Raw genomic sequence first — 13243 nt, 5'->3', positions numbered from 1 at the left:
TCAGCCTTAGGTACCTAGTAACCTTTTTTGACTGCTGTCTTTTGACTTTCCTAACCTTTATTAAACTAAATTAGTGATAAAATTCCATGGGGTTCATCATGTTAGCTGCTAGCTGATACTGAAGGAAGATGGCAGGCTGTGTAAGGTGAAAAGGCAGCAAAAGTACTTGCTCAAAACTTGTTAAAATGGGAACATGAGGAATATCAGTAGTTGTTGAAATTTAAGCCATCTCTGCACTTATATATGTCATGCAGACATTTCTTTACTTATACATCCATGTTTGTTCAAGAGGAAAAAGTACAAGTAAAAATACTAACATTTTGTCCATCTCATTGCTTCTGATGCATATTTTTTGTTAATAAAAATAACAAGCATGGCATGTACTGTTTGAATCCCAGAAAAATGAACTGCAGTTTTCTGCTTTTTATTTAAAAACAAACAACAAAACCCCAAAGAAAAAATTAAATGCAGTTTGAAGATTTTATATGAATTATATTCAGAATATATGATTTAGAATATTGGTACTAAAAATTTCTCATCTCCATTTTATATTGCAATATGTTATCAGCATATATAAAATTAGTGCATTGGGTTTTTTTCTGATACATTCCTAAGGATATATAACTTTGGTTCAATGACAGTACTTCTTCCAATTTTTGATATTTTACCTGCCAATTTTAAGTGGCAAAAGAGGAGAAAGCTTTTTCAAGAACTATGAGAATTACTTCTAATATGAATTAAAAAAAAAAAATCACTAAGTGAAATATATTGTTTATTTCTAAAACTTCTTCTTCTTTAGTGTAACTTGAATTTACAATTGTTGACAGTGACAGCTTAGTTAAACTACAAATGCTTCTTCTTTGTTTTCTATTTACTTTCCAACTGTGCAAAATGTATTGCCTTTTTACTACTTGTTGTCTCTTGATGGTATCTTTTAAAAATTCATTTTAAACTCCACAAGCTCATATATCATTTTTTTACCTTCTTATCACTTTTGCTTTTCACTGTCTGGTTTGTCCTTCATTGGCTTGGCCTTCCAATACTGTACCTCGTGCTTTTGAAGGCTACAGAAACTTGAGGAAAGCAGTCAAGAAGAAAGAAGGTTGGAATATTTCCCAGGTTTTTAATTACCTGTCATTTCAATTAACTGGTTGTCATACATGAGAAGAAGTTGGGCAGATTCATAAATACTTCAAGAGTAGTTAATTTGGCTTTTCAGAATTATTTCCTGTGTCCTGACTTTCAACAAGTGTTTTAACTGGAAGAAACCTCTGTTGTAGAATTGAGGTTGACTCTGGGGTTTCACAGTGTTGAGCAAACTTTTGTGGGGAGGTCATGCCTTTGGGAATTGCTATAGAATTAAGTAGATCTTGTTCTTGCATGGCCTGTATGGAATGAAAGGCAGGAGGAAGGTGTAGTAGCTCATATGGTATGAGATGTACAGCAGGCAGTATATGACAGTAACAACTTTGGCATATGAGGTCAAGAAGGTCTTGGACCTCCCTTCACATCTCAGTTAAGTCTGCTTCTTTTATTTTTTGCAAGCACGTGACTGAAGCCTTGACCGTTCCTTCCATTCAGTTTCAGCCAAAGTAGAAGATAAAGTAGTTACTCATAGAGAGCAGTTGAGGGCTCTAAAAAGAGAAATATACTGTCATTAAAAATGAAAGTAAAGGAGCTTTTATGTTTCAGCTGTCTACTTTGATCCCCAAAACCCCTGCTTAAATCATGTGGATGTTGTGAATCCACACATCAGTAGCACACAAATTAAGCAGTACAGCTCTGCCTGGGAGAGCTGCTGGCTCTCCTTTCTCCTGTCTCTGCCCTTTATTAGGCAGAACACAAATGCCCTGTAGTGGTGAGCTCTGTGCTGTGTGCAGGCAGAAGGGAAACGGGGGATTTGCCTCAATCTGCAGGAAGATTGCAGCTAGGATCTGTTATCATTTAGGCTTATTAATGAACACGAAACAGAATATGTTGTGGGCTGAGAGAGATGAGAATCTGTAGAAATGAGATTGTGTGGCTCAGTGTTCCCTGTTTGGCATTTTTTTTTCTGTACAAATCCGGTTAGGCTTTTTACTTCCAGCCTCCCTGGCTGCTGTGTGGATTCAGACGGTCGAAGCAAAATCTTTCTGCCTTGCGCATGCTCAGCTGTAGCTGGATTCCATTTTGCTGGTGATGAGTGGGGCAGAAGGAGCCAATTAGCACCGAACAGTTTAAATAATATAACAAAAAATCGTGTGTGTATAGAAGCGCTCCATTACTTAACTGGCTCTCTTCAGAATAGAGCTCTGTTTTTAAGGTGGCTTTTAGGTGTCATTTGCCAAGTTATAGTGTCTTGAATCTACTGACATTTCTTGTCACTTCACTGAGTATTAGATGTGTCTAAGAGTTAGACCTTGAGTCTGAGCAACTTCCGATGTCAGTGGAGGAAGATGTGCGTTTCTAGTTACCCTGCCTGATCAGTGACAGCACGTAACTTACCAAACTTGTATGTAGCTGAAGTTAGGTAAGGTGGATTCCACATTACGCAATCCTAACCACTTTGTTTATTACACCCTATGGTGTCTAGCCCTGTTCTATCACAATTTTCCATCTATTGGGGATGGTTTGGATTTTGCATATGTAGTGTTAGAGGGACTGATGTTTTGTCCATGATAATTTGCGGAGTGACATTGGTTTTTTGAATTTCGTATTTGTATGTGATGTCTCAAATATGCACTTAGAAACGTTAAAACTTGTCTTAATGGCTAATACACCAAACCTTTAAAACAAAAACAAAAAACCCTGCTGTAAACAAAAACCCCATAAGCTGTCACTACAGTTCATGTTGCCAAGATAGGAAAGAATATACAGACACTTGGCTTTCAAATAAGTTTTGAACCAGAGTCTGAAAAATAAAAGTATGGAAATATATTAAAATGTTATCTTAATAGTTGGGAAAAGTTTCTTTTTGAGCCAGACAGTCCTATTGCAAAAATTCAGTATTTCTCAACTCTTTTAGGTTTTGTATCAATGCCTATTTTGAGCATTCCCTTGATGTCGAAGTAGATAACTGATCAAAAGAGTAGCCATAGTAGGATAATTTTGGATATTGTTTAAGACTTAAACATAAATTTTCAGATGATTGTAAGCACAGTAGGCTCTGTTATAGCTTGAGAGTGTAGTAATACCTGTAATGTTTGTTGTACCTGCACACAATGCTCTTTCTTTGTTTTGTAAAATCTATTCTGGGAACACTGCAACTTCCACGCAAAACGAGTACTGCTGTAGTATATGAAGATGTATATTCTGATTGTCCTGGTTGTGCAATATGCCCTGAAACAACATGCTAATTATTAATAATATTTTGCAAGCTAAGATTATGAGTAATTAAGCATTATGAGTAATTAAGCATTATTTTATTATTTGTGGGAAATTGGAAGTTGTGTTTTACCCATGCCCAACACCTGTACTTTTGTCTAACTTCACTTTGGTTTTCATCTGTATTTGGAATTACAATTTACTGATTTGGGGGATGGGAAACAAGTGCCATTTCAGTTTGTGAATATTTTCTTTCTGTGCCTCTTCTGGTAGTGTTAAAGAAGATAACACAGATAACGAGCAAGAGAAGAGAGATGAAAAAGGCACTTCGGAGAGAGAGAACAATGAATTGGAGGCAGTACGTATTTAGAAGTATTCGGGTTATTTGTTCATTGTCTTTTTATAGATTTACATATTATAGAAAGGAAATTAGGAATGGGTCAGGTGACTACTGTGGCTTCACAATGATAGTCACCAAGAGATTGGGAGGTAGAGACGTGTGGGTGTGCTTCAACATCTTTCTATTTTGTACATTTTGTAGGAGGAAATTCAGGAAGTAAGTGACCATGAGGACGACGAAGAGGAAGATGATGAGGATGAAGATGACATGGAAGTCGTCGAAAGCTCAGACGAATCGGATTCTGACTCTGATGAAAAAGGTGATGTCAGTGAAATATTTTGTAGAATTTTTTAAATACTATCTGTGATTCCATGTGTTGAGGTAGGCAAGACAGCGTGCTGTCAACCCACTGCCCATAATTCTCTGTGGATTGTACGTCCAGTGAATTCCTTTTTGATTATGGTGCTAAAGCATGTAATACACATCTGATCAAGTGTCTCTGTACTGGCTTTAAAATTGACCAGAGGTCATCAGGTGTTTGATAACACATTTCTTCCTTAGTCAGAATATCCAAAATATAAAGTTTGAGTACTGGGTTATTTTTATGTCTCGGGACTAATCACCAAGGTGATAGCTCCTGTTCAGCTAATTTGGAAATGGGTAGAATTTAATTTTGAAAGGCTGCAAGTCCATCAGCCTTCTTCGTTTTCAGAGGCTGTAGCTTTCTATAGAAACATTAAACACTGGCTTACATGTGATATGCAAATTAGGACTGCTAGAGTCAGAGACAGCATCAACAGCAATTCTGTGATGGAAGTTGGGACAAATGGGCAAACCAAGTCTGTTAGTTCCTTCTTGTTTGGGTCACACAGACCGTTAGCAGGAATTGCAGAATCTGGAAAAAATAATAATCCTCAACTGACATCTTTATTCTGGAGCACATAATCTTAAACCAAAAAAGGGCATAATTAATGAAAGAAATTAATTAAACTTTATAAACTTAGCATGTGGATTAGTCCTTTTCCCTTAGTTTTTCCTCCTACTTTTCTCATTCCCTCACCATTCCACTTCCATGATTGAGGTGGCTCCTATCTTCTCAGAATTTTGACTATACTTTACTAATAGCTAGGGAAAGGAAAGCCTCCCCTTAGAGGCTGCCAGCAGTCAAATTTTCCTTTTATAATCTGCTGGGTTTATGAATGACAGTAATTCTCCAGCCCTGAGATGTGACTGAAGTCTCACAGCTTGTGTAACTATTGCAGGGGGAAGAACAGATTGCTGATGTTAAGATTTAAATGTGAGGAATTACAACATATGGGCAATCGTGATCCAATGAGAGATTCCTTTTCCTACTGCTTTCCCAGTTCTTGAATGGGGAGTGTGTTTAAGGAGGAGACATTATCGTGAATTACAGATAATTTCACTTGCTGCATTGTGCTTTGTGTAGAATTCTCCTGTGCACAGCTTACATGTTACGAAAGGACCCTAATGTTGTAGGGGGTATCTATAGTTATGTGATCCTCACTATTACTTTAACAGAAGTCTGAATTTTCAATTACTCAAATCTTTTTATTTTAGAAAATTATCAAGCTGACTTGGCAAATATCACCTGTGAAATCGCCATTAAGCAGAAACTGATAGATGAGCTAGAGAACAGCCAGCGAAGGTTGCAAACACTGAAAAAACAATATGAAGAGAAACTAATGATGCTGCAACATAAGATTCGAGACACTCAGCTTGAAAGAGATCAGGTTCTTCAGAACTTGGGTAAGAAGTACAAAATAATTTAAAACTAGATGTTGTGTAAGATATTCAAATTGAATCGTTTGCTACTTCCCTCACTTTTTTTTTTTTTTCAAATGTGGTAAGAAATTGCACAAAGCAGTAGATTTGTACCCATAATGCCAACGAACCATACTTTACTCATTCTAGTTCCTACCAGAGTTGAGATTTTTTTTTTTTTTTTTTTTTTTTTACAAAGGTACTGCTACTAACAGGTATTTGATTTGGTTGGATAAACACTTTCAGTTTTCTAGGAACAATCATTTTTTAACATAGTTCCTGAATTAAAAGTACTTTCCCACTCCTTCCTACCCCCCTTTCTTTTGATTTGCATAAAAATAGAACTAGGATCAGTGGCCTTGCAGAGATGTTTTACTGACCAAATGTTTTTGAATATGTGATCATATTGAGATGAAAAACTAACTCTGGCTCAGGAAGTCCTAAGTCACAAATAGTTCAACTGGGGAGAGTAATGGGGGAAGTGTTTTGTTTTTGTTTCTTTTTAAAAATATACTATATACACTTTCTAGTTACATACTTGATATGCTTTTGCTGTTTCCTTATTGTTCCTTAGACCTTCCTGTTTGATCAGTGCCAGAAAAGGAATACTAGGCTTGATGGCCCTTGGGACAGTTATGACCTAGTGCACATAAGTGTGAATGAACATATGTGTGTCTGTGTCTTCATATTTGTTGCCTAGTGCAAAAATATCAGAAGGAAAGTGCTAATACTTGATCTCTTATCCAAGAAGACAGATAAGGTGGATAGTTCAAAGCAGTGCAGGTGACGGGAGATAGAGACAAACTAAATTCTTTAAAGGTATTGCAGATAATGCTAATAATGCTAAAAACAGAGAAAGCAGTCATCTGCTGTGGCTGGCAAAGTGAAAATATCCTGAACAAAAGCAGATTAAGAACTCCCTTTTGCTCCAGGTTCTGTAGAGACCTATTCAGAAGAAAAGGCAAAAAAAATCAAGTCAGAATATGAAAAGAAACTCCAAGCCATGAATAAAGAACTGCAGAGACTTCAAACAGCGCAAAAGGAACATGCACGATTGCTTAAAAATCAGTCTCAATATGAAAAGCAACTGAAGAAACTGCAGCAGGAGGTGACAGAGATGAAGAAAACCAAGGTATAATTCAGTATATTGAAGTGTTGTACAATGAGTGTTTTACTGAAAAATGAGTTGAAATCTCCTGTGCATTTACCTACCAGATAACTCTGTTCTTGCTGTCAGCTGCTCAAAAGTCTGAAAACAGAAAAGATATGAAGACTAGGCTATTCCTGGGGGAGAGGGGTGGCTTTTAGGCTTAATGAACAGAAATTACAGTATCGAACATGAAGACGCACTGCTTATTGGCTGTTATTCAGCACTGAGTGAAGAAGACACATTAGATGGAGGAGGTAAATTGCTAAAAGCATGTAATATACTGGAAGATGGCAATTTGAAGAAGAAATTCTGTATCAGTGGGGGCAGGGAGCAGCACTTGAGTGTAAACAGCTTTTCTAAGTGACAACCTCTTTACAGGTTCGCTTGATGAAACAAATGAAAGAAGAACAGGAGAAAGCTAGAATGACCGAATCTAGAAGAAACAGAGAGATTGCACAGCTTAAAAAGGAGCAACGCAAACGAGAGGTGATTTGATGGATAAAGAGCTTTAATTTGGAATAAGCATCTATCATTATGAAGTGCATCTGCTTGCAGACACACACCATGTGTACATGCATTCACTGAGGCAGGCATGCACCTGTATATTTTTGCCAGTCAAAATGCACATAATCTGGTTTGATTTCTATGATAACTCAGTTCCTAGCTTCAGATAAGTGCAACAGAAAACAGAAGAGTTATTGAATATATATATATCAGTATTATTTTATTAGTGAATCTTCACAAAACTAACATCTTGCATGAAAGTATTCTTTTTCATAGAGAATTGATATAGTGAAACACTTGTTTTCGTTCTGCCCTAGAAAGAGTAAGAAACAATTGTGACTTGACCACTTCATGTCACAACAGTTTTGCAAACTTGTATAATTGTGTAAAGGTCTTTTTTTATATGTACCATACCATCCTTGTGGCAGATAATGGAAAAAATATCATCTGCTGTTTTTTCACAGCATCAGCTCAAGCTTCTGGAAGCTCAGAAAAGAAATCAAGAAGTTATCTTACGTCGCAAGACTGAAGAGGTACTGTGGTCAAACAGTAATGCATCTTTGAAAACAAAATGATATTGTATGGTAACTGAGAATGCAGTTTTGGGGAGAAGTAATCATATCTCTGTACTCTCTTTCAGGTTACAGCCCTTCGTCGGCAAGTAAGGCCTCTGTCTGATAAAGTGGCAGGAAAAGTAAGTCGGAAGCTGAGCCTGCCTGAGCATCCTATGCAGGAAGCCGGTTCTAGTTCATCAGTCGAGCACGATGGCCCAAGAACAGCAGCCCAGCAGAAGATGAGAATTCCTGTTGCAAGGGTTCAAGCGTTATCTGTAACTGCAACAAATGGAACAGGGTAAGGATTAAAACTGTTTCGTAATCTCTTAAGAGAACTGAAAATTGCATGGACTTTCTAGCAGATAATCTTATGATGATACATACTGTAGTAATTACTGTTTTTCAAGCTGATGTCACATAAAGCTCATGAAACGGGCATTTTACCATTATCAAATGCAAATCAAATGAGTTTTGTGGGTTTAAGGCTGTGTGCAATAATATAAAATGACATTAAAGAACAAGTCACATTAAGAAAATCCAAAATTTCAAAATCCAGTTAATCTGCTCTTAAAGAGAAAAGCCCTTGGTGGTCCAACGCCTGCAGTATTCTTACATAAAAAAACCAACAACAAAACCAAACCAAATAAACAAAAACCAACAAGAACAAAAGCCATAAAAAACGTATTGCAAAGCACAATTTAATGCATCAGGTTTACTGGTGATCTTCCACTGTGGTTTGAAACGGGTCCCCTTGTTAAACAGGGAACAGCTCTTACGTGGCATTCAATTTCAATGCAGCATCATACGAGATGCCACAGTGTTTGATAGCTGTTTTTCAAATGCAGTATATTAGAGTGCAGTAGAGTTGAGGGCTGGGTGCAGGTAGCTGTCTGGTGTGACAAAAAACTGCAAGAAATTCTCCAAGAAATTTTTAAGTTGTCCATGAAAAATATTCTGGTCTGATCATTTCCACATTAAAATGCGTAATTGAACTACTTCACACTTAGCTGTATGTTTCTCTTGAATTTATCACAGCAAGAAATATCAGCGGAAAACAGTGACAAGCAGAGTTTACTCCTCAAAGGCAGCCAGGATGAAGTGGCAGTTACTTGAACGCAGAGTGACTGACATCATTATGCAGAGGATGACCATTTCCAATATGGAGGCAGATATGAACAGGTTACTTACGGTGGGTGATCTGCTACACGTTGTTGGTGGTATCATTGTATTAAATAAAGAGAGAGCAGTGCATTTACATTTGCTGTAAATTAATTTGCCATGATGGTGGCACAGGCAAAGTGATTGGAATCCATTGCAGTCAGTGAAGACATTTTAAACAATTCCAGTAAGCGTTTGGACCATGGGGTTGCTGTGCTTAGTAAGAAATAAAAAGCACATTAATGGAATCATGAGCAAATATATTCATATATTCACCTGTATAACTTCTTCCTGTAGAAATCATGATATGTTAGTTGAAGTACTACAAGGAAAGGAAAACAAAACAAAAAGACGCTTAAATCACCTAAGCATTTACTAATTCCTTTTTATGTAATATTATGTCTTTGGGGAAAATAGCAACGTGAAGAACTTACAAAAAGAAGAGAAAAGCTTTCAAAGAAAAGGGAGAAGCTCATCAAGGATGGGGGTGGCAGTGAAGCTGATAGAAATGTCCAAAACATAAATGAAGAGATGGAATCACTAACTGCGAATATAGACTATATTAACGACAGCATTTCTGACTGCCAAGCAAACATTATGCAAATGGAAGAAGCAAAGGTAGGTCAAATATGGTAAATGGAGAAAAGAAAAAACAACTTGTTTAGCCTTGAAAATGTTTGCATTTAGAAATTAGTTTTGGTTTGGCTCATAATTATTGAACCAGGAAGTGACAATTGGTGAAAACTTGGGTGAAGTCTGAAATGAAGAGCGTTTATGTAACTGAACTTTCAGATCTGAGTCTTAGTGTCAATAGTGCAAGTTAAGACTGCAAAATATTTGAATGTCAAAACTGATGCTTTCTATTCTGCTGGCATTAAATTAATATAATTCTTGGAACTGAAGGCTAACAGCTTGTATCATCTTCCTGCAGCTGTTGATATGCTTCCACTCCTTTGTATTGTTTTTGTATGCTTTAAATATATTTAAGGTTTTTTTGTATATAAGAACTTATACAAATTCTTTATATTGCATTTTAGTATATTTTCAGTTATGGAACAGTGTCTTTTTATAACTAAAGAGCCTTTTCAGGCCAAGTTGCTTGTTTAGGGTTGACTTTTCAAATAGGCAATTTCCCTTTAATAAATTGCTATTACGATTGATGTAGAAATTTGAATATTGCCGAAAGCAGAAATCCAAATGTGAAAACTCTTATAATGTGCATCGTACCTTACACGATCTAGCAGGAAGAATCCACCACATACAGTCTCCGAGGTTTCTTGGCACAAGTAGCATGAAGTCTGAACTAATACTTACTGGCATTTTTATATGGCAGTGCTTGAGCTCTTCCTCTCCCACCTTGGGCTGATCTGTGCTTTAATACATTTTACATGGCCAGCAGCTTTTACTCTTTTACTCACATCAGCGCTGCTTGAATTTTGGACAGCACGGTTCAAGGTTACAGGACTTTACCAGTAAAGAAGTAGTGAACACAAAAGGTTTAATAATTCTTAAGGGTACTGGAGTGCTTAATACTGGCTGAGAATAATTGGAAGAAAAATGAGGAAAATACTAGGAGGAGAAGTCTTCAAATGCTTGAAGGCTGCACAAAGTGAAGAAATGCACTCATTTCTGCATCCATTGTGAATACCTTAGCTTATAGAAAGGAGGGATCTGAGTTGGAGGTTGATAAATGCTTTCTAATAGGAAAGGAACTGAAACACTGGAAGAGACTGGGAAGGCTGCAGAATCTGTACTGTGGGATGTTTTGGGGATAGTTTGGAAAAAATGTCAGACATGGTTTAGAGGTACCAAGGGGATGAACTGGGTGATATTGCAGCATCTTCACTGTTCCTATTTTCTATGATTACTGTAACGAATTAAAAAAATGCATTTTTAAGTTTATTTTTTCTCCATCTGACTGTTTTTGTTGTTGCACACATAGGAAGAAGGAGAGACCTTGGATGTAACTGCAGTGATTAATGCTTGCACTTTGACAGAAGCTCGATATTTGCTTGATCACTTCCTCACGATGGGCATCAATAAGGTAATGCATTAAGTGAAATATGTGTATGCCAGGACTATGCCATGTACCAGGAGCAGAGCTGTGCTGATGTAAATACTAACTAATGTGAATTCATACCTGTGAAAAGTAAGCCAGACAGAACAAAGCTGGTCAATGCCACTGAGTCTTGCTGGTTCTCAGTGTGAAGGCCCTTGAAATTCATTGTCCCCTTCAATCTCCTGCCTGTTTTTCAACCCTCAGTAGAGCCTGCTTCGCTAATTACCTCATATTGCTCTTATAAGAGCACTAGCTTTTCATAATCAAATAAATAGTATCCTTCTACATTTTTCAACAAGCTCCAGAGCGCTCAGGATCTTTTGTAAAGACTTGCTCAGCCACTTCCTTAAAAATGTGAGCCTTTAAAATACATTCGTGTGGCATACTTTAGTCAGACCTCTACTTTTAGGTAGAGCAACAAGGGCTTTTTCTGAAAGCCTTGGGGAGTAATATTTTCAAAACAAGTATTTGGTAGTTTATAACCCTGTGCGCATGTATCATATGCTTTTGTTGCTGCTTTTCTTTGTTTGGAGGCCATACTCAGTGTCATTAAATCAAATGACAGATTTCAAGGCTATTGAAATGCTATGCAGGTAATCAAAAGAGTTTGTGGGGTTTTGTTTGTTTTTTTTTTTTTTAAATTTTATTTTTTTAAAAAAAAGGAAAAGAAAATTCCCACAATCACATTGGCTTCTGCAAATTTCAGTCTTTTGTTTTGATTTTTTAAAAATTTTTCTTTTTTTTTTTTTTTCAGCCCTTGGGTGGGTTGAATGGATATCTGATTCCTTGCAGTAGAGTTAATATGGGAGAAGTGTCTCTGACTTACTCTGTTAACAATTTTTCCTTGTCATGGTAAACAGCTCCATTATGTGAAGGTGTTTCTCCCATTTGTGATAAGTAATTATCGTTTAGAAAAACTGAAGGTACATTTTCCTGCAAAATTGGTCATGCCAGCTGTCTCTTCTGTTGTGTGTTTCCACACACAAAACATGTCTATTGATATGTTGTTTTAGTGCATCATAAAATCAGAATCTAATGTGTAAGTCCCTAGTACTACACTTCTTTTCTCAAGTGTTAGCACTCAAAGTCCACTGTTATCCTACAAGTCTTTGAGAAGATGTGTTGTACCTTTTTCTTTCCTTACTGTTTCTTCTATTTGGAAACCATTCTCTGTAAATTTCCTTGGCTATGTTTTCTGCAACTAAAAAATTTACACTACTCTAGGGAATTTTCCATAGATTGGATTCTCCCTTAAGTGAGGCCTTGATCTTTCAGCAGAAGCTGAAAGTTCACTGAGTGATTCTGTTGGAAAGATGGGGGTTTAGGTTTTTTGTTTGTTTTGTTTTTCTGTTGTTTTTTATAGACTATCACAGGTAATCATTAAAAAAACCAATGTACTTCTATGTGAAAAATGGAGGTATTGATTTTTCAGATGCTTGCAATTCTTAAATGCAAAGACTCTATGAATTGCACTTGGGAGTCACATCCAACTTGGCCACTAGATGCATATTTGCAAGCAGAATCTGAGGAATGCAAGTTAAATGAATGCTTAATGAGTCCCTTAAAAAAAAAAAAAAAAAAAAGTCCTTTAGTTGATACTGTGATCAGTTGCCCCTGATCTTTAGGATGTGAGAGGAAGGTTACAATGTACAAGTTGCTTGTATTTGTAGTTTTTAAAAATTTTTGGCAATTCTCATTTTGTAACAAAAGAGTTGTTATAAAGCATTTGTCATCTTTCTCTCTCCTAGGGTCTCCAAGCAGCTCAGAAAGAAGCTCAGATTAAAGTTCTTGAGGGACGCCTTAAGCAGACAGAAATTACTAGTGCTACCCAAAACCAACTGCTGTTTCATATGCTAAAAGAAAAAGCTGAGTTAAATCCTGAACTTGATGCTTTGCTGGGTCATGCTTTGCAAGGTAATTTTGTCATCTTGCATTCTGAAGAGTCAGGTGCATGTCATGTTTGCCTTTCATGCATGCTGTACTGGGCGTTCTAGGCTATTTCTTTTCTGAATAGATGCTGTATTTTAACATCTTAAACTCTATTTCACAATTGAGTGCATGTATGTAATTTTTAAATATATCCCCTTGGCAGTGAAATATAGGAAACAAAGAAGGTTTTTTTTATTATTAAGACTTCAAATAATCTGCTTGTTATTTTTACAAAAGATTATGCATTTACAATTTGGTATGATTTTAGCTTCTGAGTGTGAAATTCTAAGTATGCAATCCTGTTCAATCATCATATGTTAGTGATTTTGAAAGTGGCATCATATGTCTGTTACGGCATCTATTCTGCTTCTCATGAGTTGATATTAAGAAAAATTTAGAATATATTTGGGTACTTTTGTTTTATTTCTTTCTATAAATGGATATGTTTTGATTGGAGTGTTGCT

General features: G+C 36.5%; 1 protein-coding gene across 1 annotated transcript in view; it reads left to right on the top strand.

Moving 5' to 3' along the window:
• Nucleotides 1-13243, top strand: part of KIF21A (kinesin family member 21A) — a 95651-nt gene that overhangs the window by 53135 nt on the left and 29273 nt on the right. The window contains exons 12-23 of the mRNA XM_074168115.1: nucleotides 1064-1102; nucleotides 3577-3661; nucleotides 3845-3962; nucleotides 5222-5410; nucleotides 6358-6557; nucleotides 6954-7061; nucleotides 7544-7612; nucleotides 7720-7931; nucleotides 8669-8822; nucleotides 9209-9409; nucleotides 10734-10835; nucleotides 12599-12764. Coding sequence (XP_074024216.1) covers nucleotides 1064-1102; nucleotides 3577-3661; nucleotides 3845-3962; nucleotides 5222-5410; nucleotides 6358-6557; nucleotides 6954-7061; nucleotides 7544-7612; nucleotides 7720-7931; nucleotides 8669-8822; nucleotides 9209-9409; nucleotides 10734-10835; nucleotides 12599-12764 — 1643 coding nt within the window. The remainder of the gene's footprint in view (nucleotides 1-1063; nucleotides 1103-3576; nucleotides 3662-3844; nucleotides 3963-5221; nucleotides 5411-6357; nucleotides 6558-6953; nucleotides 7062-7543; nucleotides 7613-7719; nucleotides 7932-8668; nucleotides 8823-9208; nucleotides 9410-10733; nucleotides 10836-12598; nucleotides 12765-13243) is intronic.

Source organism: Numenius arquata, chromosome 2 (genome assembly GCF_964106895.1).
Source record: "Numenius arquata chromosome 2, bNumArq3.hap1.1, whole genome shotgun sequence".
NCBI lineage: Eukaryota > Metazoa > Chordata > Aves > Charadriiformes > Scolopacidae > Numenius > Numenius arquata.
This window is presented reverse-complemented; position numbering and strand designations above follow the sequence as displayed.